The sequence below is a fragment of the Echeneis naucrates genome, chromosome 11, assembly GCF_900963305.1.
Source record: "Echeneis naucrates chromosome 11, fEcheNa1.1, whole genome shotgun sequence".
Classification (NCBI taxonomy): Eukaryota; Metazoa; Chordata; class Actinopteri; order Carangiformes; family Echeneidae; genus Echeneis; species Echeneis naucrates.
This window is the reverse complement of record NC_042521.1, coordinates 5,488,903-5,513,377: the sequence shown is the minus strand read 5'-3', so window position 1 is coordinate 5,513,377 and position 24,475 is coordinate 5,488,903. Positions and strand designations below refer to the sequence as shown.

At 39.9% G+C, this 24,475-nt stretch overlaps 3 protein-coding genes across 3 annotated transcripts; all 3 read right to left on the bottom strand.

The window, feature by feature from the left end:
* Positions 1-183: 183 nt before the first annotated feature.
* Positions 184-2,861, bottom strand: LOC115051077 (sperm acrosome membrane-associated protein 4-like). The gene is made up of 3 exons (XM_029514356.1): positions 1,862-2,861; positions 889-999; positions 184-556 (listed from the first exon to the last, which is right to left on the bottom strand). The coding sequence occupies exons 1-3, from the start codon at positions 1,911-1,913 to the stop codon at positions 342-344; spliced, it is 378 nt and encodes a 125-aa protein (XP_029370216.1). The 5' UTR covers positions 1,914-2,861; the 3' UTR covers positions 184-341.
* A 2,763-nt stretch (positions 2,862-5,624) lies between these two features.
* LOC115051514 (sperm acrosome membrane-associated protein 4-like) lies at positions 5,625-14,430 on the bottom strand. Its single transcript, XM_029514945.1, has 3 exons — positions 14,246-14,430; positions 8,608-8,718; positions 5,625-7,349 (listed from the first exon to the last, which is right to left on the bottom strand). The coding sequence occupies exons 1-3, from the start codon at positions 14,295-14,297 to the stop codon at positions 7,120-7,122; spliced, it is 393 nt and encodes a 130-aa protein (XP_029370805.1). The 5' UTR covers positions 14,298-14,430; the 3' UTR covers positions 5,625-7,119.
* Positions 14,431-18,675: 4,245 nt separating this feature from the next.
* On the bottom strand, positions 18,676-24,113 carry csnk2b (casein kinase 2, beta polypeptide). The gene is made up of 7 exons (XM_029513953.1): positions 24,008-24,113; positions 23,037-23,118; positions 22,452-22,554; positions 21,962-22,077; positions 21,770-21,845; positions 21,399-21,588; positions 18,676-21,053 (listed from the first exon to the last, which is right to left on the bottom strand). The coding sequence occupies exons 2-7, from the start codon at positions 23,106-23,108 to the stop codon at positions 20,963-20,965; spliced, it is 648 nt and encodes a 215-aa protein (XP_029369813.1). The 5' UTR covers positions 23,109-23,118; positions 24,008-24,113; the 3' UTR covers positions 18,676-20,962.
* Positions 24,114-24,475: the final 362 nt, after the last annotated feature.

Sequence of the window (24,475 nt, the reverse complement as noted above, 5' to 3'; positions counted from 1 at the left end):
TTCTTATTATTCTTTGTATCGTCCACTAGAAGCAGGCCAGAGTTACCGCCGCTAAAATCGTTAGCTTAGTTATCTTAGCTCAGTCCAGAGGGAAACTCAATTTGGAGGCTGTGTTCCAAGTAAACACACATTGAAAGATGGAAATCCCTTTTCACATAGAAATAATTTATTTGCATAATAAGGTGTCAGGTTTAAGTTGCTTACATGCAAACATGCAGACCACATCTTGTTTAAAGGGTAATTTTGTAGGTCTACAGTAATCTGACATGATTCTGTTGAGACCTCAAGCTGAAGTAAAGCAGGAACATGTAAAATGTGTTGTATTTAGAAACTCTCATCCTTTAAAGGGCCCATTGGCTCCAGACTGCCGCCAAAGCAGCAAACAGAGTTGCAGTTACAGGTAGCTCGATGGAGGTGGCGCTGTTGCATAGGTCGGAGCCACAGCAGGTCCTGGTGATGGTGTAGTTCACGTTCAGGATGTGTCCTGAAGTGTTGCTGCATTGAGTTACTTCTGCACAGCCTTTTTCGTGGATATCCAAAAGGTCTCCGCTAAACTCTGGAATAAGCAAAGGCGATATTTATTTGGATTCATATGTGTGACTCGGAAAGTCACACTCACATTAATTTGTATCTCTTTAAAGGTGTTTGTGTATCATTTAAGCAAAAAGAAATCAGTTTTGAGTGAATTTTCAAGAGTAATATTTACACTATATTAGAGATGATGAATTCCTTAAGGCTGAGCTGGTTTTTGACATAAAATCTGTGCAGTGGCATCAGAAATTCAGACATATTAAAAAAACTAAAATGAAATCCCAGCAGGGAACTTCAAAGTGAAAAACCAGAGAGAAATGTAATTATTTTTTCTTGGTCCCTTTAGGTTAATCTTACTTGCGACTGCAGTGAAGCAACTGGTCTGATTGCTGATGCAGTTGATGTGTTTGTCGTGGAGGCAGTAGCCGAGGACGGCCACATCACAGGTGTAACATGAGAGGGACCTGACTGTGAGAGAGGAGATGATCATTTCCCAGCCCTGGGAAATAAAGGTTAAAGCGACATTCGCAAATATTTGACTTCATCCATTTGCACACTTATCAAAGTGCCCTGTATCATAAAGTACACAATAAGGCTTTCTTTTGTAACCTCCCAAGGTGAACAATGGCTCCTGTGTGATGTATAAAATCGGACTCGCTGCAGGATGCACAAATACCGCAGGTTTTATTTGCTCAGATCTGACTGAAGTTGTCGTTTTGTTGTGTACCGAACATTAGAAAAAGAGATTTAATGGCAACAGGTCATCACAAAAGTGGTGAAGGTGTGTTTTCGAAAATAAAAACAAAACTTACAAAGACAATAGCTTCCGCTCTCCTTCCACACAGGTTGCTTTGAGATCATACACACTCATTAATCAGATACACCTGCACAACCACCTGTTGACGCGAATATCTCATCCAGCAACTCAGGGTCTGTGCTGAGCACCAGAGTTTAGGCAGAAAGCAGATTTAAGTGATTTTGATAGTAGCACACTTTATCAGAAACTACTGATCCGCTGGGATTTTCACACACAACCCTCTGTAGGGTTTACAGAAAAGATCTGTTTCTAAATGTCTCCAGCTAAACGTTAAACAGCACAGTGAATTTAACGCACAGCACAGTTCGTCTGTGATCACACCCTGAATAATAAACAAACCAATAAGCTTTCTGAACATGCGTTGGAAGACATTTAACTATGAGTACAAAACCTATCCAGGTTTTTTTTTTTTTCCACAATTACAATTAAAATTAATCAACAGCGGAATCAGCAGCTCAACTTCTGTTCCAACAAAGTTTCTGCTTTCTAACCAGGCAACAAAAATCCTCTTACCTGTAACACACAGAGCCAACAGGGCAGCACAGCTCCACAGAAACTTGTTCATTCTGATGTTTTTATTTGAATTGACAGGGAAAAGTAAATCTAGGGAACTTCAGTCGACTCCAATTTAGCTTGCAGCTGTTTCAGAAGCCAGAGGTTGTGGTTCTGTACAATGGCGAATCACATTTGACATTTTTATACACCGGGGGAGTCGTATCAGCAAAAGACGTCATCTGTCCAGATAAGAAAGTTGTAAAAAGGCGCATTTCCATACATGAAGGAAAACAAAACAGGAATGGAGGCACGCCTTCTCGGCCCTGTAAGATGAATCATTAGTGTTTAGGCAGCTTTGGTTCCTTTTATACAGAAGATGGTCATTTTAACAATTCATCTATTACTCAGCAATCTACTGGTTTTCAACTATTTGTGGATATTTTACATATATTCAAATATTCCCATTTCCCGTTTCAAGAGCTCGTTCGATTTGGGAATCGTTGGGTCTTTTATAAAGTGATGCTACAAAATGACCTGACGTGACTTAACCCAAATCATTTTAGACTCTTTCAAATGCAACATGTGTGTGTTCGTGTTCAGAATGACAAGTTGATAGGTTTGTTATGGTTATTGTACATTTATTAGTAAATCCAGGTACATCCAAGAGCAAATACAATCTGATTGGGTACCTTTCAAAGTTGAATATTGCTTCAGATTTTTTTTTTTAATACAAGACAAAACAAAACATTGTTAATTATTGGATATCAGGTTGAAGTAGGGGACTGGTGACCAGTCCTGGGTGACCCCGCCCTCGCCCAATGTGAGCTGGGATTGGCTCCAGCACGCCCGCCCCTCAACCCGGAAATGAATAAGCGGCAGAAGATGAATGAATGAATGAATGAATGAATGTTTTCCAGGTAGGAACCAGTAGCAGTTCAGTTTTTTAGTGTCACTTTTTCTTTTAAACAAAAGTAAAAACCCAGATGTGACACAAGGTAGTGAAAATGATATATAAATTAATTGATAAAAAAAAAAAGAGAAAAGTATAACAATCACAGTGAAGCTTTCTAAACTCGGTATCCCCCTGGAACTTCATCTTGTTCTATTCGGCTTCAGGCTCATATAAGTTGACTTGACATAGGTTATGGAAACTAAACGTTTATTGCAAAATGTGCTTTTTTAGCTTGTAGTAGCTGGTCTTCCTGCAGTTTTTTTTTTTTTTTTTGTGATGCTGATTTAAAGGAGGCTTCCCCAAACGGAGGCCAGGACAGCTGCACCGACAGCGGCGGTGAGGGTCATCCTGGTAGACGGGGCGCCGCTGAGCGTCACTGGGTTGCATTGGTCTGTCGAGCAGCACTCCACTGCGGTGGTGTAAGTGACACTCAGCAGGGTGGCGTTGGTGGTCATGTTGCAGCCGGTGGCATCATCTCTGCAGCCCTGGGTGTTGAAGCCAACGAAGTCTGAGAGTGATGGGAAAGCTGAGGAGAAACAGTGGTGTTAGATTACAAAGACAGTTCTGTGAATATGATCCATGACATCAAATCCAGTTTGGAGGTTTCTGTAGTTTGTGCTCTTGTTTTATTGGACTTCTCACTCTCAGTCATTATTATATTTTGTAATTTTACACTCATGCCGATTCAAATTTCTCATTTTAATACTTTATTTATTAGTTTCCCTCTCCAACTAAAGTTCTTCTCCTCTTTTTTGTTTTTATTTAAAACCACTGGAACCTTAAAAAAAAAAACAACAAAGTTTAAAAAAGAGATTTTCTTTTCTCTCTTTTTTTGGCTTTTAGTTTTTTTTAGTTCTGTCCGCCTTTTGACCAACCATTAATCATAGAAAATTAATAAATACATCCTTGCAGATAAAATATCAATGCCTAGTCATCCTGAGGACACTGTGGTGTGTTTGTTGATCTGTTTCTGGGTGTTAAAGTATTAAAAAAGAATTTAAGTGAATCAGGCCTGTCGTATTACAAAATGGATGATTGAAAATGGGTGTGGATTATTGGGAGGTGACCTACTGGCTTTTCCAGTAAAGCAAACACTGGAGTTGGATGAACACTGTTCAGTATCAGAGTTCAGGCAGATTCCCACGAGGCCAAAGGTGCATTTGTTGCAGGTGAGGGACTCAGCTGAAACACACAAGTCAACACAAAAGTTAAAATCAAAACATACAAACATATAGAGCCAAGATTGCATCTCCTCCAGGTTTAATTAATGCACCTAGATATCTTTAAAATCATGACAGAGTCTTAGTCCTGGTTCAGCTAAAACTGTTTTGGAGAATTCGCCACACCCTTCACTTTGGTATTTGATAATTTCATTGATATGGAATGGAACTCTTTGAGGATGCTAATTCTATCCTTAAAGAGTTGTTCAATTGTTCAGATGAAATCAACAGTGATTTCTAATTTCTTTGTAATACGTCACAGCGAAAACATGGAAATAAACAGAAATAAAAATGGTTGAAATAAAATAAAATCGCTGAACAAGGAACAGCATCCAATCTGTCATTTCACTGAGTATTTTGCTGATCTTTTTTAGGATTACGTTTTTCACTGAATAAACAACATTGTTTGTCAGTAATATCTGAATTTGAGAGTTAAGGATAACTAAATCACTGCTAGAGTATTTGCCCAAAAACAACGGTTATTCTGATTATTGGTTCGTCTTACCCAGAATGAAAGATGCAACAGCTGCAATGATTGCAAAAACGATCTTGCCCATTTTGTTGTGTTGGTTTGGATCTTGGTCTCAGGTCACAGACAAAAAGAAATCCTTCCACTGAAGGTCCTGAAGCAGTTTGGAAAGTGATGAGCCTGTTTGGTGTGGCTTGGGATTTATAGACACAGGTTGGAGGGAGGAACACAAAAGGGTTTTCGAGTCTTTTGTTAAACTTTACATCAGGGAATGCTTGACAGCTCAAAGGAATGCAAAATATGACTGACGCAATTTCTAAATGAATACCACGAGCAATACGATCTCCATATGGGTTTTACATTTATTATGGTAAAGGGATTGACTGTATCACCAGTTTAAGTTTATCTAGTAAGACAATTGTTTAAGAATTTGTCTTAAAATGCTTAGAAAAATTCTCATAATGGCCAAAAAATGAAGAATGCAAAGTGAAATTTGTTGATTTATATTTAGCTTGAGTTTCTCTGTTGCTCCAAACTTGAAAAAGTGAATATGCCTCAGCTGAAATTAAATATCTTTGATTTTTGGTCCTAATCATTTTAATCAAAGTCTGTTATGTTATTCTTACACTTCTATCTTATCTTCAAGTTTTACATTCTTCTCCTCAAATGAAACGAAGAAAAGCATCAAATCAGTGAATATTTGGCATTTTATCTGAAACATTTCTATTAAACAAATCAACTGCTTTAAATATTATTGAAGAGGGAAGGGGAGGAATGTTTTTCATTTACTGTATTTAATTCTTCAAAAGCCACCAAATCCTGACTAAAATATGATTTATAAATTAAAGTTGGTTGGTTCACATTGTCTTTTGAGCATTGCACACATTTTTATATGATGGATGCCCCTAACACACCAAAGTCTGGCCCCGGGTGATTTAAACACCATTTCTACAAATATCCTACTTTATCATTTATCAGATTTGATTTTGTCACATGCAAAGATAATCTTGTAATATAAAAATAAAGAGTAAATCAAGAAAGACGAATTCTTTCTAAGATGGATGAAGCAACAAAACCTGAAGAACCAGTCGGCCCTGCAGGACAACATGCAGCTAGGAGAAACCAAACTGTGCCACAGGAGCTTTTCCCCCCCATTTGGAGCATTTATTGCATTCTCCAAACTTCATACATGGCCGAATTTACAATGAAATATATTTAGAGACACATACATTTGTTTTTTTTAACACCAACAACAAATTAAGGAAGGTGTACGGCTGTAATGATTTGTCATTCATGCATAAATACAAGCCAATACAACACAGACAATGATTTGCGTTGCCATACTTAAATTTTGTACAATTTAAAGTCTCATTGCCAAACAAAACACAATTTATTTGAAGTTCTCCAGATATACATTCAAAAATATAAAGACAAACAGTTCTAACAATATCAAAAATATAAACAGTTAATGGAATATAATCCAAAAACAAGAAGCTTCACAGATACTGCCACACAAAACAGCCCCACTGATATCATGTTAGCGACATGCAATTAAAGCGACAGGAAATAAATGATACAAGAAACACTTAGTGAGTGCTAAAATTATTCTGACATTTCAATCTTGGTTCTAAAAAGACAACAGTCAAATTTAATAAATTAAAAGAATAGTTTGACAATCTGGTAAATTAGCCTAGCCTAGCTTAGCTTGGCAAAAGAAGTGGAAATGTGTGTCTTCAGACGAAAGGTTTAAAAAAAAAAAAATCTGCTATCAACTCTCCTACAGCTCATCAACATTTTACAAGCCTGAGCTACTAAAACAAACAACAACAAAAAAACCTAAACTGATACTTCATGGCAATTATTAGTATTTAAAAAGATGCCATGGACGTTAACATGGCTAGCATTTTTATCCTCTGCCTCTCTTTATGCTAAGCTAAGCTAACTGTCTCCAGGTTGTAGCTTTGCTTTTTCCGCAAAGCCCTGACTGAATGGAAAAAACAAAACAAAACACAAACAAAAACAAACTAACAAAAAAAAAACTAACAAAAAAACCCCAACAACTTTCTAGCGGTATTTTTTTTCCCCCAGAGTGTCAAACTATTCCCTTAAGCTATAATAAACAGCACTGACTGTTCTTGACTGACATACGTGAACAACGTGCATTTCAACTGCTGACACACACACACACACACAAAAAAAAAAACTAAAATAAAAATAAAATCCTAATTAAACTTCAACGCAGAGAGCTAAAATTATGTCAGCGTTACACACTCATTTTCGGGTTTCAATTGTCTTTCCACCAAAGCGTCTTAAAAACAAAAAAATGCAAAAAAAAAAAAAAACAGAGAAGGAATCAAATTTTAGCTGAAAAACACACGAGAGTAGTACGATACACCTGAAGGACAGTAAACACAGGACCCACGAAGAGAAAGAAAAACATGAGCTCTGGAGTGGCAAAACAGCAGAGCTCTTGTCTGAAGAGGGCATTCAATTTAATCCTTGTAGTGCTTGTATGTGTACAACATGGAATGTGTGTGTGTGTGTGTGCGTGTCCGTGCGTGTGTGTGTGTGTGTGTGTGTTCATTCTGCATGTGTACGAGCTGTGTGTCATTCACGCATCACCCTACATCTCCTGTTAAACCAGAATATTAGCTGCCAGCAGAGTGGCGACGGTGGCGAAGGCCAGGCTGACCCCGGCCGCCCCCGGCAGACCGGGGGCGGCGTTGCACAGGTTGGTGGTGCAGCAGGTCTTGGTCATGCTGTAGGCGGTGGAGTTGGAGGTGCTGGTAGGAAAGTTTACTTCCTTGGTCTGGTTGCAGTCGGCCACTTTTAGACAACCCTTCATGGTGATATTCATGAAGCTGACTGTGGAGACAGCAGACAGAAACCGTCAGCGGCCTCACATTTGGAGAAGTGTACCCAGTTAGTCCAGTTTTGGTTGGTTTTATGACAACTAAAGGACAATAGAGTGAACACACCCAAACCCTAATCCACCAAAAGTGTAACCTGTGAAAAACTTATTTAGGACCCTATGAAGTAACAAGGACACGTTATATATGTACAGTATGTCAGCAATTATAATCTGTTTCAAGACATTTTACAATCTTACAGTTCTTATATTTCTATATATCATTCATAATCACTGGAATGACCACAATGGGCAGTTGATGTTTTCTTAAATACGTCAACAGAAGTAGAAATCAGTAAATGGGACATTTATCAGGGATCCGCTTTATGTGTACATTTGGCATAAAGAAAAAAAAAAAAAGAAAAAGGAATGCGTCACCCTGAGGCCACGTGAGTCATTTAAACCTTTGTGGTAAGTAATGTAGAGACTAATAAATCTGACATGAGAGTCAACAGATCAATAAAGATTTATTTGGTTATTAGGAAGGTGATGGTAGACAAAAAAAAAACTGATTTATCTTTGACATAAGGAGTGGTAGACTCAGTGCATTCATGGAAAATCATCAACCTGGATTTCTAAACTGCTGTTTTAGGAAAATGTCATTCATTTGACAAATTAACATGTTTGAATTAGATTTACATGAGCAACCAGAAAAATATTCAAATCCTTCTGTAACTAGATTCTGTGTAAGTTAGGATGAGTGTTTTGATGTCTGGCCATCTCAGCTGTCAGACCGAGAGTGACAAATTAACACAAAATAAGTTAAAAGGAGGGATTGAAATCTATGGGTTAACCCATGCAAACGAAGATAGGTTGGTGATTGTTATCACCATTTTTAACTGTTAAGTGCATATGAGGCATCTCTTTCATCTATAGCATGTGAAATGTCAAAATCAGTACCTAAGTGTGAGTTTACAGCTGCAACTGATGTGTAAATAAGGTTTTTTCCTCACAATTAATAATGACTACATATGTAATATCACATTATTCCTGTTGTCATGTTGAGCTGCCATATATAACCAAATAATAAAAAAGGTCACCTAAACCTTTCAATGAAAAATATTCTACATTTTCCAAGAACCAATTTCTGTTGACCTACGACTGAACTTCACGTGCTGAAGATGTAATGGAAAGGTTTGTCTGATTACCAAAAGGATGAGTTCTTACGGCAGAATGCAGTCTGGTCAGATTTTTTTTACCCACTAAGCTCCTTACCTGCATGCCCGACACCGTTGAAGCAATGTTCTCCCTCTTCGCATGTAGTTATAGACGTTATGCACAGATTCCAGATGCCAAGTTTACATTTGTAGCACTGCAGAGCTTGGCCTGGCAAGACAAAGATGGCAGGAAAGGGTGAAAGAGGGAGAAGAAGAGTAACTGTAAATTTCTGTAACTATGTGTAAATCATGTGAACATGTTCATCATCTCTTCCACTTTTTAATCAAACATTTGTTAAAAAAAATTAAATAAAAACTCAAAACCTTGTGAGTACAGTGCTTTCAAATTAGAAAATAATCGACTTGTTTCCAGAAAATGGAAAACACGCACACCAGATCATCAACTCAGGATTTTCTAATCCAACTCATTGGGGGGAAACAAAAAAATATCCAGGTTTTAAACCACTGCAGTGCTCTCAGCATGCAATACTCTATGAAGTGCATCGTAAAATAAAATAAGCATGAACTAAACCAGAATTAAAACTGCAATGACCGTCTGTTACCACGGTAACGCCAGGCTTGAAGTGAAGGGGCCCATTGTTGAGGCCGAGACACTTTAAAGTGAGTGACTCATAGTTTGGGGAGGGAGGGAAGATCCTTCACAATAACCAAAGTTCACTCAGTTGAAACCTTTTGGTTTGGTTTCGTTGGAGAAGTCGACACTGAAGTCAACAGGAGTTAAAAACTTCCTACCATGTCTGCACTCATTTCATTTTGTTAATGTATTTGGAAATCTGAAAAATCCGCTTATTGATCATCAAATTGCTAATTGATTGCTTTAGTTCTTACATAAAAGATTTTGTCAAACTGAATTTTCAAATTTCAACACTCCAAGTGGGAATAAAGAAGAAAAACAAACAAACAAACAAACAGGTATACCCATTACTGATGTGAAATGTTCCACTAGCCATCCGCAAGACAATCAAAATTCTTTGCCTCAGCGGTTTAAACAAAAGAAAAGAAAAGAAAAAAAAAAACCCACAACAAACACACCCATCCCCTTTAAACACAATGTTACCTCACCTTGTCTTGTAGGTTTCGGTCACACCCAAACTGACAAGTGGGGCTGACACTTTAGAAATCTGTGACCGTACCTCCTTTCTTATTGTTCAAACTCTTATATAATACACACAAAAGAAATGCCTGGTCTTAGAATTTTGTCCAAAAAATGCCCAGAAATAGCTCCAAAGAGGGCTTAGTAAATATCTGAGTCTGAACTATTTCTGGAGATTGTGGCTCATTAAAAATAATCTGCTCCCGTCATGGAGGAGCACTGTTGTCTTCAAAAATAAGGTTAGTAGGATGCAATAAAAATGTAGCATTCCCAGTAACTTTGATCTTATTTTAATCATCAATCTCAGGTGTTCATTAGTTTACACTGATTTCAATAGGTTACATAATTTAGCAACAGAATCCTGAGAATGAAAAAAAAAAACAAGGTGAAAAGAAGCGGTACTAAATATCGGACTCAGTTTCTTGCATGACACTGTGTACTGAAGCAAACCATAAAGTGACCGCAAAAAAAGTAAAAAAAAACCGAACAAACTTTGTGGCACTCCCGTTCTGCCACACCTTACAGCAACTGAGCGTGTTGCAGTACTGACTTACTGGTTAACTGGTAATACTAATTCACTGATTCTTCAGGCTACTGGAGTCATCCACTTTTGTAAAAACATGCACAAATGGATGCATCTTAGGACATTTTGTTCTTCCGTTTCTACAAAAATAATTCCCACAAGATCGGAGCCAGACGCTCAGTTTAACTTAATATTCAGGTTAAACTGAGCCTCAGTAGTGTCACTGAAAAGTAAAACAATTGACTTTGACAATCAGGCACAAAATAACCATAAACAGATGCAGCACAACAAGAAAGAAAAAGCTGACCAAGAACAGAGACAAGACTAATGAACTTGAAGAGACCCAGATTTTGACTGTTTTGTTGTAGATGGGGGATTAGTGAGGAGTGGGATGGAGTCTGGAGATGAAAATCACACGGGACCAGAAAAACTAATTACGTCCAATAGCAGAGATGGATGAATATATGCTGGGCTGTGTCCTTACTGCCCTGCATTATAAACCTTCTGCACAACAGCACGTCTCCTTAACGTGCAGCACTGACACCGTCATTGCATATCGAGATGCTCACAGACATCCCGATAGTGTGCTGGAATGTGCTGCGTTCTTACTCCTACGTCATTACGACCAATCTAAATTACGACGACAGTTTTAAGAGTTAGTTATTGACATGCAGTACAAACACGGGCAGGGGAAATAGCAAAGAGCTGTCAAAGGTCATCAAAATACTTTCACCTGAACTATCTTTGTGATATTAAAATGAGCTGTTTATTATGACAGCTGCCACACTTCATCATCATCATCGGCCCGTTTGAAAAACACCTTGTTCAGACAGGAAGGTGCTGACATGTTCAAAATGCCTTTAGAGTCTCAGTTGGTAGGTTACAACACGTAGCTCAAACTAATGCAGTTCAAACCCCCAACAGCTCCTAACCCTGACCGGACAAAGGTTACAATGTTCATGTCATTGAATAAGTAACTCTGTAGCAGAGTGTGAAGAATATTAACTAATTTTAATACTGGCTGCCCGTCAAGGTAGCAGGCGTGGTCCGACCTGAACAGGTCTGTCGCCGCACAGACGCAGTGACTCACAGAGACAAACATCCCGTCTTGTTCTCATTCGGGGCCATGCCCACGGGCCATTTTGAGTCACTAATCTACCTAAACACATGTCTTTCAGCTGTGAGAGGAAGCGGGAGAACTGGAGGGATCCCATGTACACTACACACAGAAAGGCCTCGGGCCAGGAATGAAACCCAGAGACGCCAGAGCTCTAACTACAACTCCTCCGTGTTGCTCATGTGTGAAGCTTTTCTTTAAAAAAAAAAAAACCCTGAAATTTGATGGAATAGGAGCAGGAGAGGAAAACTTAATACATAATTTCTCTAAAATCTGTGTTAATTTGGTTATTAGAGGCTGCAGACGTTGTGCTGCAGCAGGAGTGTGCAGAATCAGTCTTATACTGCTCTCTGCTGCTCTGTCATAAAACTACAGACGGTGTCGGCCACTGTTTACATAACAAGGATGATTTATTTATTTATTTTTAGCTAGCTCTTTTTAGCTTTAGATGTTTTTGCCTCTAATCTGTGCTTTGGGTTCATAGTGGGCTACTAGGATTTTTCACCTGACGGCATCAGATTGAATACAAACGTTTAAACTTGAAACAAGTGTTTTTTCTAGTCACTGTTATCAGTTCAGCATGAGGTCATCCTCACATGACCATCAGAAAACTCTAAAGGTCAGTGAAGCCTGTTACAAAACCAACACCATGCAAATGTGCACACGCAGTAAGCAAGTAATTAAATTAATATGCAAATACGTTCATGGGAAAATGTAATATTTACATATTTTTTCTAACCATATACCTGTAGGTTCATTTCTAAATACCTAAAACCTTAAATTCTAAACCTCAAATATCCAAAATGTCTTCAGAAAATGTCTCACCTTGGGTGTAGAGCTGTAGGGGGAAGACCATTAATAGACGGGCTGAAGCTAGAAATGGTTAATGAACTACTGATGGCTTTTGGTGTGATACATATAAAAAAACTGTTCCCCTGTGAGCTGTAGGAAACGTTTTCAAGTTGGGGCTTGTGTTTTAATTATAAGCCCCCCCAAAACATCTATTTCATTAACTTCTTAAGTCAGTATCCCCTCCAGACTCCATCATTTTAAATCTTGACATCTGGATCACAGAGTATTTAGGAGACAGAGTTGAAGACTGTCAGTTTTTCTGCCACCTGATGTTTTAGGAAACCTCTCAGTAGCCCACAACTTGTTGACTTAAAAAATAAGCAAAACCGTGAAATCGAGCCTAATGCCTCCCACCCGTAGATGGATTTAACCCTCCACCCTTGTGCAGGGAGTTGTATAACCTCAATGTGTTATCATCTCCATTTGTGATTCACTGTGGTGTCACAAACAACTATTTAAGTAAGGCACTTAAAGTGGGCTAAAGGTCAAGGTGATGATCTTCAAGGATGGGGTGGGCAAGAAAACGAAAAACAAAAACAAACAAAAAACTGTTCCCCCTAGAAAGGGTGTGGTTGGAAACAGGAGACAAAAACAGCAACACTGAGGGGATCATGAGGACAAAAATTAACTACAATAGCAGGGGGCCGAATTTCCTGGCCAAGTGTGCAGATGCTCTGCAGAAGTGGAATTTGAGACTTGGGCTCAGCCTCCGCTGTTACAAGGTGAGGAATTTCTCATGTAATGGCTGGCAGGTTTGGACGTGATTCAGTTTGGGGAAAAAATACAAGCTGCCTCGCCCCGACCTGTAATAACAGCATTAGAGCAAATGCAAGCCTGCTGGAAACTCTGCTGCTACTTTTTTCATCTGTTGAAGCAGCAGCTTTTTCTGCATTTTGTTGAATCTTAAATTAAATCTCCTGGTTGGAGTCGTTCTCAGTCTATGAATGCCTACAATTAATCCCCACTTTCAGGCTGGTGTCCTCAAATTTCCCATTTTTTTTCCAGACTCAAGCCCAAAACTTGAAAAAATATTCAGTTTAATGTCCAATAAGGTGAATAAAACCTGAAAACATGATGATATTTATGATAGTTTACAAGATGAGATCAACCCTGAACTTTCAAGTTAATTCATTTAAACTCTAGTTGATTTTGTGGGATTTTGTTTTTGGGGTTTTGACAAGTTATCTGTCTACTTTTATCAGTTAGCCAGTTGTGTCAGCGGTTTATTTTAGACCAACCAATTTCCCCATAACTTTTAGCCAACTATCCCAACTGTTGGGTTTCCATTACTGCCTGATACTCATAACTTTCAGCTGATGTTCTTGTCTGCTGACATGTTAACCACTTCAGCTGTTTAAAATTCAGCTTGTTAACCATTTATACAGTGACTACCTCACCCATCACTAACCTTGAGAGAGAGGCGGCACAATTCAAGGCTTCTCAGCTCATTAGCTTATATTTTTATATATTTTGGCCATAGAAATGGAAATATCGTGCCCTTGTGGAATATTAAACCGCTTTAGTTGTCCGATTTCTAATTTATCACGTCAGATTTGACACAGAGATGTGGATTTGGTTCAGTGAGGGAATAAAAAGATATGTGGAATACCCAGACAGTTAACAGCCTGGGAGCTGTGCTGCTTCATGTCTCCAAGTCACCAAGTACAGCATGACACAAATTTCCCACAGTGCTCTAAGAGGCAAAGAAATATTAACATTTTCACTGTCAGAAAGGTGTTTGGCAGGTTCCTATTTATGCAGCCAGGAAAACAGACATCAAGGGGCATGTTAAAAATAAAACACACTTAATGGAAAACATAGAAACCTCATAAAATGAAAGAAAAACACATAATGTCACAACTAAAAAGCTGCAAATCCAAAATGCCGTTTCTGAATTCACCAACAAACAAAAAAAAAAAAAAAACAGACTGGCACCAAACTCCATTACAAAAAACGCACATTTAATCTTTATCTCATTTCACAGCGTCCACTCAAAGAAACTCCGCTTTTAAAGGGAATTATCTGTGCAGCGCTGAAAAAAGGCGCATTATTAAACACACAACACTTTTTCTGAAGAGTTTGAATCTTACCGACAGCAAAGCAGAATCCGACCGCAAAAAGTTGCAGAATAATTCTGTTCATTTTTGACTTGAAGGAGGGAGAGATAAAAAAAAAAAAAGAAAAGAAAAGAAAACTGCGTTAGATGATGAAGTGGACTTTGGGGAGGCGTCAGGTGAGCGCTTCTGAGGAGTCAAACCGTTACAGCTGCAGATCAATTTTTTTTTTTTTCCCTGAGAAATGCTGCATTTATAATCTTCCACCTCCCAACAAACGTCACCGTTATCCAATCAGGGGAGGTCTTCACACACACACACACACACACACACACACACACACAAGGCTGGAGTAATTACCCTCCAGTAGGGAGTCAAACATGGAGATGGGGACAGTAATGGGGACGTGTATTTCTTCCCCTTAAACGATTCATAGTGTTTTAATGATGCTTAAAAAGACTTAAAAAGCACATCCATCCGACATGTACGATTCTGAAGCAGGGAACTTGTTCTTTACTCTTCTGCTCCCTGACATAAGTTGTATTTGTGCCATTTTCTGGAGAATGAGTAGGCAACCATCACATTTTTGCTTTTTGAGTTCAAGTCTACATCCTTATCTTTCTTTTCAGAAAGATAATAACGTATTTGTGTCTCCCACAGCTTTGTGCTTTTCTTCTTCTCTGAGCTTTACGGCATGTACCTTTGGTTGGAATCACTGATGTGAGATGCGTGGATGCGAACTCTCTTGCTGTCGTGGGAAAACCAGGCACCTGAGAAGCTTGAATGTCTCGAATTTTCTAAATGTGACTGGTGAATACATTGTTTCTTGCTGTCTTTCCTACGGAAAAGAGAAATGACAATTAAAATGGTTTATTTAACCACTGTTTACCCTCCATCTTTGCTCAAGGTAATTCTGTTGAAAGACCACATTTCTCAGTCCAACATCACCTGAAGCTACCAAGTCCTATACAGAATTCACTGTTTGTCTTCAAGTAGAAATGCTTAAATAAACAAAATGAAATTGTTGTTGAAGTTAATCATTTTTAAAGGAGTAAATTTGTCTGGAAGGTTTGCTGCCACACCTCAGACATGCATTTCTCCTTTGTGCTGTTGTTTGTCTGTCAGGGAGACTTATGTGCATTGTACTGTTTTATTGAGTTAAATAATAAAACAAAAACAATTGCTCATAAAAAAGAGTCACTTTCTATTCTTCCAGGGCTGCTGACCTAATTTGATTGGTGCCCTATTGTTCTTCTCACTCAAAGCACAACAGGGTGGTCTCCAAACACCGTCTCTATGGTAGTTCGCATGAGTTCATGTTATTCAGTGACTTTTACAGCATCAACATTTTTTTTTTTTAAGCTAAAGGTTCCCAGCGTCACAAAGAGCAGTAAAACTACATGTATACAAACAAAAAAATACGAGGACAACTGTCTGTCAAACTGAGGTGGAAAAAGGAACTGGACCAGGACGTATCTGAGGACGACAGGTCAGTTAAACGGTCACCCCAGGCTAAAAAAAAAAAACCCCAAACAAACAAACAACAACTCCAGGGTTTGTAGAAAGTTCTGCTGGATGAACCTAATCACATATTTTGTGAGCGTGTCGAAAGCTCTTCTGGAGGGATTTGAGGTTATCTCACCACGATGATAGGGTGTTTATGAGCCCCACTAAATCCACAAGTGCTCCAAGGTCCATGACCCAACTCATCTAAATTCAGCCTTCACCACGCAGTGAGCTCACCTGCACATCCTCCATGTCCTGACAAATAACCCCCCTGGCCAACACTTATATGCGTGCTGAATGATGGCATTGTGTTTTCGTCAGGGCCGCAGAGGAAACAGTACTATTCACCAAACAGCACTGACACTGAACAGAATGTTCAAAGCTAATAATGCTGATTCACATCATGTCGAGCGCCTCCACTGAATGATAAAAGGCTACGATGTGCAACTTGGGAATATATCTTCTTATCTGGTGTCCTCATTTAATGTGCATTATATCAGACAAAGAGCTTTTTGCTGGTTTCCTGTAACGGCTGGCTGACTGTCTGGATTTGATAAAGTTCAGTACAGCAGCACAGGATGTTAACTCAAGTAAAACCAGACCTGCAGTCGTTCAGACACCTAAACTCGAACAGAAGAACATTTATTTGAATACTATTCCGATGAGACTCACAGAGAATTTGGACATTAATTAGCCAAAGTTATTGGACTCGTGAACAAGAGTATTTCTGATGAGTTGGACAGGCAAGTCTCATCATGCCAAGTGTGTCTTCTTTCTTCTCCAAGTGTTTGCAAACAAACCCAGAGACTTGTGGGTGGAATCGTAGGTGAAGCATTAAGACTCTCACAGTTTGTGTGTCCTCATCAGCCACAAAAGGCGAAGCCTTGGGTAGGTCTTTCTGTTTGTTGTCTCCATGTGAGTTCTTTAATGATTATCTCCGATTGCGACTTCAGAAAGGGGGCCTGCTTTGGTTTCCTGCTGAAAGGGCCAACGGTTATGAAATGGCATCCTCAGAGTCATCGTTTTGAAATAGTTTGCTGAAAGGGGAGGTTGTTCGGGCCTGGTGAAATGCCTCTATTGTTTTGCCCACATATCCTCTGTGTTGTCCAACTGTTGTCAGTCTGAAAGAGGGTGTGTGGGAGAAACCAGCCAAAGTAATCCTTATTCTAACAGTCACAGCGACGATGGATAAGTCAGTAAGGAGATCCAAGCTGTGAGAAAAATAGAACTATTAACACCTACATTTCCAATCAACGAGGGCTTTACATGCTTTGGTGCCGCCCATTTTTTTGTAGTCACATAATCAGTCCAATGTAGGCCAATCATATACAACTTAGTGCAAGATGGAGTACATCTAATTTTGACTTGATGTTGGCAAGATTGAGAAAACTCACATGGAGGAGGACATGGTAAGTGAAAACACTGACCTGTGTTCATTTGGAGTTTTCCTCAGATGTTCATGAAGCCAAATTTTATTTTCTATGTATCTAATATTTGTTGTGCTCTGTCTGATTGGCTGACTTTGCCAACAGAAGAACTGTGAAACCAACCAGGCTGAAAGCGAACGCCTCGTTTGGGTTAGAATGGTTGTGTTTCCATGGAGATGTTTCTCTGCAGGGGACTTTGGAAAGCCTGCAAAGGTAGAGCCGGGAACGAGGACGGCAACATGCAGGAAAATCCTGCAGCCAGGTCTAAAGGCATTTCGAGGAGACACGACACTTCTTTTCTCCTCGCACAGCCCGCTCACCAAAGTGCAAAGCCAAAGACACACATGATCTGTTTAAAAAAAAAAAAGAAAAGGTTATCCCCCTTCAGTGGCAGAGTCAGAGTCTCCATTCGAATAGGAATATGTGCTTTTTGCACATGATCCCCACCGAAACCATCTATCGGCATCAACATCAACACAATTTTCTCTGCTAGTATGTGTTTGGTTATGAGGATGTTTTTGTTTGTGGTCTCATTCATCATCATCATGTATTTGTTCTAGAGAAGCATCTCTACAAAGACCTCTGAGAGGAAAATGTACTGCTCCCACTGGGTGTGGCAAAGCACAGCCTGAACATTTCACATGACTGCAGACTGAACCAACAAGATTATGACTCTGGAAACAGTCTCGGAGTGGCTTTTCTTGTCATTTGGGACATCCTCTCATGGCAAAGGTTCATATGACTTTCATGTTCAGCTGACCGTTGGAGGAAGATGGCCCACTCCCCAACAAAGTCAGGGTATGCTCGTGGAAAAAACGGATGACTGCTGAAATAAGGCAGCGGTGCTGGCTCCGAGCTGTGGTTTGAGGTTATCCTGAGTCATGGAGGAACCTCCTCTTCTTCCCTTTCCTCTCCCACTGGAAAAACTGAGTATGGCCACATGAAGACAACTCCTTTTGGCCAGTCCATTTTTTCAAAGACAGCTGTAGTGCAAAAGGGAACAAACAGTTTTTATGAGTTGTATGAAAACAAGTCATGCCATACTGTAACGTAATGTTTGTGTCACAAGGTGTTTTCTGCATATCTAAGATAAAAGGAGGCAGGCGGAGGTTATATATTCAAATGAACGATGCATTGTGATGGAATTAATATGGGGCACCAAAACTTAACTGAATTTTAACTTAATTGCAGACGCATGACCAAGAGCTTGTGATTTTCTGAAGGCACTTCAGCAGTATATGTATTTGTGCATGTTTTCTTACCAATGTTGTTACTCAGAGTCATGTGAAACATCACTGTTGCCACACCCAGAATCCAGACTACCATCATTCCTCTGTCACCACAAGCAGTTCGACTCAAAAACACACACATACACCCAGAAGGCAGGCACAGCGGTGTATTTTGTAGTTGGTCTATTAGGTTTTTGTATTTAAACGCAGGAAAATGGAGCTATTAAAAAGCACGCAGCTCTCTACTGACAGCATGTGGCAGGAGAAAAGACCTGCAGCTTGGGAGAAATAATGGACAAAAAGGGAGTATGAAAAGAAAATAGAAGTTTATTGAGAATTCTGAATCCTTCTCACCCTTCCACAGTCGCAGAAAGACAACAACAGAAACATTAGTTAAAATCTGGACACATAAATACCGTTTCTCTTGTTTCATAGATTCAGAAAAGAACAATCTATTCCAGTCACACAAAAGTAAAGAGTAGAGGGACCGAGTATCTGCCCCACTGTTGCAGAAACAAAAACTAGCGGCTGGTGATCTGTCTCTAAAACTGAACATAATCGATAAGACTGCTGTGGAGAGACAGCCAGGAGGAAGGATCAGTGCAGTGGTGGAGTGAGCTGAAGGATTCAGATTGTCTAAATTCCTCTTTCTCTGCATCTCCTGCGTGACCTTTACAGGATGATTTTGACATTTTGAGAAAAATTGGCTTTCGGGGGTGGGGGGGGGGGGGTTTCGACGGACATGAATACTGACACCACTCGTATGTCTGTCCGGTGAGCTTCGTACAGCTTGGCATTAAGACAGGAAACCAGAGGACATTACTGTCCTAACTCTGTCCAGAGGTCACACCCACCAAACCTATACTTCCATTATTACTAGAGATAACCAAGGAACGACTAACTTGGTCAAACCATCTCTAAGGTGAGGGCTTTTTTTCTGTTTCTGTTCACTTTGGTTTTTGTAGTAATGGCCAAAATACAATTAAGAACTTAAGCTACTGTCAACACAAATATCACAAAACTCACCATTAACACAAATTTGTATAAGTAACTGCCATTTGAGTGAGTTTAAGTTTCGTTGGAGTTACAGTTGCTTGCCTGGCAACTGTTAGCTGGAACACAGTCGTTTGACATTGCTGCACCTTGTTGGTTGTAATTCAACATTTAATAACAACAACCGATCTTCTCACACCAGCTGTAACACCCATCAGTATCACCACCCATAATTGTAACGTGATGCATCATCCTGACAAAAATCTAATGGATTTGAACAGTGATATTTGTGTCTACAGTAGCCAGGACCATATATTACCATAATGACACACAATGTGACAACAATACCAGCCACGCTGCTGCAGCTGTAACAGCTGGACAGAGTCAGGTTAGGCATGTCCGTGTTTCCCATCTAAGCCACCCAGTTACAATATGAGCGACATCAATCTTTTCATGCAGCACTCTGCCATTCTAAGCACATTCCCCGAAATTTCAACACAGCTCTTGCTAAGATAGATGAGACTATAAGGGATGGTAACAATACAACCACACATACTGGTGCTGCTGTCGGGGGGTGAAAAATGCAGCACAGGTTATATTCTCACTTCAGTACCAATACACACAGATGTTTGACACGCGCACACACACGCACACAGCTAGCTGGAGAAATGACACAGGCTAATTACAAGTGTCTGAAGAATGCAGAAATCAGTTTTTATCTAGCTCTACTCTACCCTTTCTAACTGCAAAAAGAAAAAAAGAGAACTATTCTAAAGCAAAACAATCTGGGTGTTTTCTCCACATCTTAAGGCAAATTTAACACAATGCTTTGTGCACCGACACCACAAAAACATCAGACAAACCAAATTTTACAAAAAGACTGTTACAGAAAAAACACCCACCGCCACTGTCCCAAATGTCTCTCCAAGAGAGCCGGCCCGAGTGCACATGCAGTTGGGTGTTAATGGGGAGAGAAGGCTTCGAATGAAGGAGGGTTTACCACCACCCTTTACCAAACTGTGCCAAATGTCGAACAAACAGAGCCAGGGGTGAAAAGTGACTCAGCCACTGCACTTCTTCCTGCTTTCTGTCTAACAGCCCTGAACACTATAATGCTTGTTCCCCCAGGAGTCGACCACAAATAACACCACCGACATCACTTTCTCATCAATGTGCTGTGTTGTGAGTGAACGGGCGCAGCAGTGTAGAGCCCCCATATAATGTTCAGCTTCCATTTTCTTCGCCTTCTGCTTTGGCACTGCCGAGTTTGGTAAGGTACGTGTATGGAATCCCAAGTGTGTTGCTGCATTTACATATCTTTTTATGTTTTTGTGTGTGCATGTGTGCGTTTGTGATCAAGATCATGGCTGTGCGTTTTTTGTTTGTTTTTGTTTTTATGTCTCACTCACTCAAAAAAATACATACACTTTGTTTTCATTTGCCCTAATCTAAACCAAATAATACAGTCTTCAGGTTGGGGAGGGGACGTCCAAAGAGCTTTGTAAAATGCAGAGGACTCCTCTTCTGACAATAATTCTTTCCCATCTTCTCTCTCTCTGTGTGAATCTTCCTCCACCTTTTACTCCATCCTGGATGCTCTAGCGGATGGCCTTAACAGGGCTCTTGAAGCTGGAGGCGGCTTGCAGCTGCAGCTGGTATGCCATGGGGTGGATCTTGAACCCATACAGCCTGGAGTGAGAAGAACACAACATGTCTGTTTGTGACATGGCTGCAAATATCAACTAATTAAATACACACACAATGAAGCAGACGAGCTTGTTCAGACTGTCATTAGGGATGTATTTGCTTTTTGGGCAGTGAAGAGATTATGCAAGTTTTGTTTAGCTTTGTTTTTTTAAACAACACCCTTAGTGTCCTAATGTGACGTTTTCTGCAAATTGCTCACTCCTGGATACAAATGGAGTGAAAAAAAGATCAAGGATTTGACAGTAATGGACAAATAAAACTGAAGGCGGTCACAGACCTCAGTTAAGCTGTACCACCACAATTTTAAGCACTTGTTGCTGTACAAACCTTGGGACAAACTGGTTGGCGGGCCTCTTGGGCCTGTACTCAGGGTGAACCATGAAGAGCATGTGAGGGAAGCCAGTGCCAAAATAGGCTCCATCTGTGTGGTGGTGCCTGGAGGACTTTGGTGTGTAGACATCCATGCATTTAGGGCAGTACAGCTTCACCATGGCCTCTCCTGGGATATCTGACAGACCTGTGGAGACGAAGGAGAACCAGATGTTGACCAACTGCATCCCAGAGTGCAAAAGTTGCTAGCATGTTACACACACACCCCCAAAAAAAAAGAGTCTTCAGGCAAAGCACTGTGACAGTGTGACACCAACAGGGTGTTTTTTTTTTTCTTACATCATAAACCAAAAAATATTAATACTCACCAATAGGAAGCATGGGCTGATTCTCACAATAAACACGGGGGCAATAGCCAAAGTCTCCCTGCTGATACTTCTCCAACTACAAGAAGAAAACAAGGAAAATTTGTCAGCAATAAAAAATAATGATAAAAGTAAGGGAGATCTTCTCTAATGCAGACAGAAGTGGTGGATTTTGTTGATGCAGCTGGCACCTACCATCTGTGCGATGCCTCGATTGGTGAGGATGTAGCGTGCGTGGATGAGGCCATACAGCATCTCTGCTGCCTGCTCAATCAGGTCACTCTGGTTGGGATTGTCCTCTAGTTCCTCGTCTAAAAATGGAAAACAAAAGGGGCAACAGTGAACAACGGAATAGTCCACATTATCTTTGACAGAAAGTAATGCCAAACTGTGGAGACTACACTAAATCGCATGGTTTCAGACTGCGTGTAAATGTGCAAAAAACAACAACAAAAAACTGTGCTGTTGGGTGATATTTTGTGTAATCATCTGAAAAATCAAAGGCAACTATCAGACAAGCTGACTAGGCTAAACTGCCTTAAAAAGTCTGTTTAGCTCATTCAGCGGAAAACAAAACACTGTTTTCAGGATAAACAGATTTAGATAAGATAGACTGCTGAGATCAAATGTCTTTCTCACTTTCGACAGGTGCAACACAACGCAAGAATGAACATAATAAGCAGACCTGGTTCAAGGTCCAGGATCATGTCTAGAGCCTGGCGATAGTGGGGGACCTGCTCATTGAGCCCCGTCAGGTTGAACTTGTCCTGAATGTAGTCCTCATCCACCTGTCAAAAAAGAAATCCTGTAAGTGTACCTAGAACTGAGATTACATAAAGCAGAGATTATTCCTCTTCCACATATAGGGAGTTAAGACTCTCTTTTCTAATGTGATCCAAATGCAGGAAATGGGGGTTAAAATGAGTGCATTGAGAACATCTTTGACTTTATTCACATGACTCTAAATGGACAAATCCATTTATCAGCCATCATCAACCAGAAGGCATCACTTTGTTTTTTTTTTTCCCCCCAGATTATAGTCTTTTAAGAAGATTTCTATCCACTGAGTCTGGATTATGAACAGTTTCCCCAGAAATGTTTTATAAGCATATCAGCAACTGGTTTATCTGACTTTAAAGACATGCTGATGGGGGGAGTATGTTATATATTAAGGCTGATTATAGGGGGTCAACTGAGGTGAATCTTCTACATCAATTTATTCGATGAGTTGTTTCTATGAGTTTAATGATTAGATCACACAGAAACTCACCTCGCAGAAAAATTCATTTCCCCTTAGTCCACAGAACCAGGAGATCCATGACACTTCTTCTGAACTGCTCATGTCTGAAGACCTAAAATATAAGCAAGAATACTCAAAATCAAAGATTACATTGTGACACAAAACGTGGGGCAGGACAATAACATGAAGTTGTTAAATAACATGAAGTTAATAATTCACTACAAAAGGTAAAGGATGGTCTGGATATGCATAGGGACACAAATTAATGTTTAATTCAGCGATGAATCGATCAAATTATGTGAACATGTGAATGTAAATAAATTTTTAAATAAATATCATTATGTCTGAGACTAAACATAATTGTCATGGTCTTTATCATAACATATACATATATGTACTTTCTTAATATATTTTAATGTTGACTTCCTTTCTGAGTACATCACATTTGTTGACATGAACAGACATGGATCTATAGACTCTAGATAAAATCCACTACCTTTATTTCACCTGTGACTGGTTTAATGCTTTCTCTGCGTTGGTTATAGTTTGGATACATCGGATAGTATTTAGTGAAACAGTTTTTCTGACTTCGCTACATTAAGTAGATAGTTATTGCCCAAACCTGCAGGAGGCTAAGCTAATTAGCTCGCTAGCGCTGCTAAAAATGTATTGTTGAGCATTTGCTGCTCAGTTTTTCAGCCTCCGGCCGATCATTCACTTCTGGTGCCATTGATTTATCTGATCCCATCAGGTTTAAGTCAGCCACACACGACGACAAACAGTTAATCTATTGTAGTCAGCGCTAGCACCCCAAGGCTAACTCCTGCTAACAGCTAAAGTGAGATTCAATATGGCGCATCGTGAGAAAACAGGCCTGACAGAGACGGCCTGTTTTATTTCTTAAGCTCTTTTTTGTTTTTTTTAATTTTGATTTCTTTTTTTTAACTCCGCTGGGCTTTAAACGTCCGCTCACACCTACGCCACCATCCCCAACGACTTACCCGGAGTTCAACCTGTGAGCCGCCGTGAAAACAGGCAGGGGAGACGTTGCAGTCTGACCGGTGTAGATTAAGATGGACACCGAGCTCCGGGCTCTCCCCGCAGGCTGCGCTCTTCCTCTTCCTCCGCTTAGACTTCCGGCCGGCTCACCGCAGCGACCGTCCGCTGCCGCCGCCCGCTGTCGGTTCCCAGTACTGCACGTTGGGTGAAAAAACTTTTTAAATATTTAAATTTCATGCTACTTTTTTTTTCTCCACTGTGCTATTTCATCTGGAAATCGGATACTTAAAAAAAAGACAATAAAGACATTAAGGTTAGATAAAACTGACTTATAAACATTCAACTGAAACCACGTGCTCATTACAGAACAACTACAGCAAAATTCAGACATAAATGATCGTAATACAAAATCAAAAAATGTCCCATTTTGGACAGCACACCCTTGCGCTTCATCTGAGGCATTAGGAAAT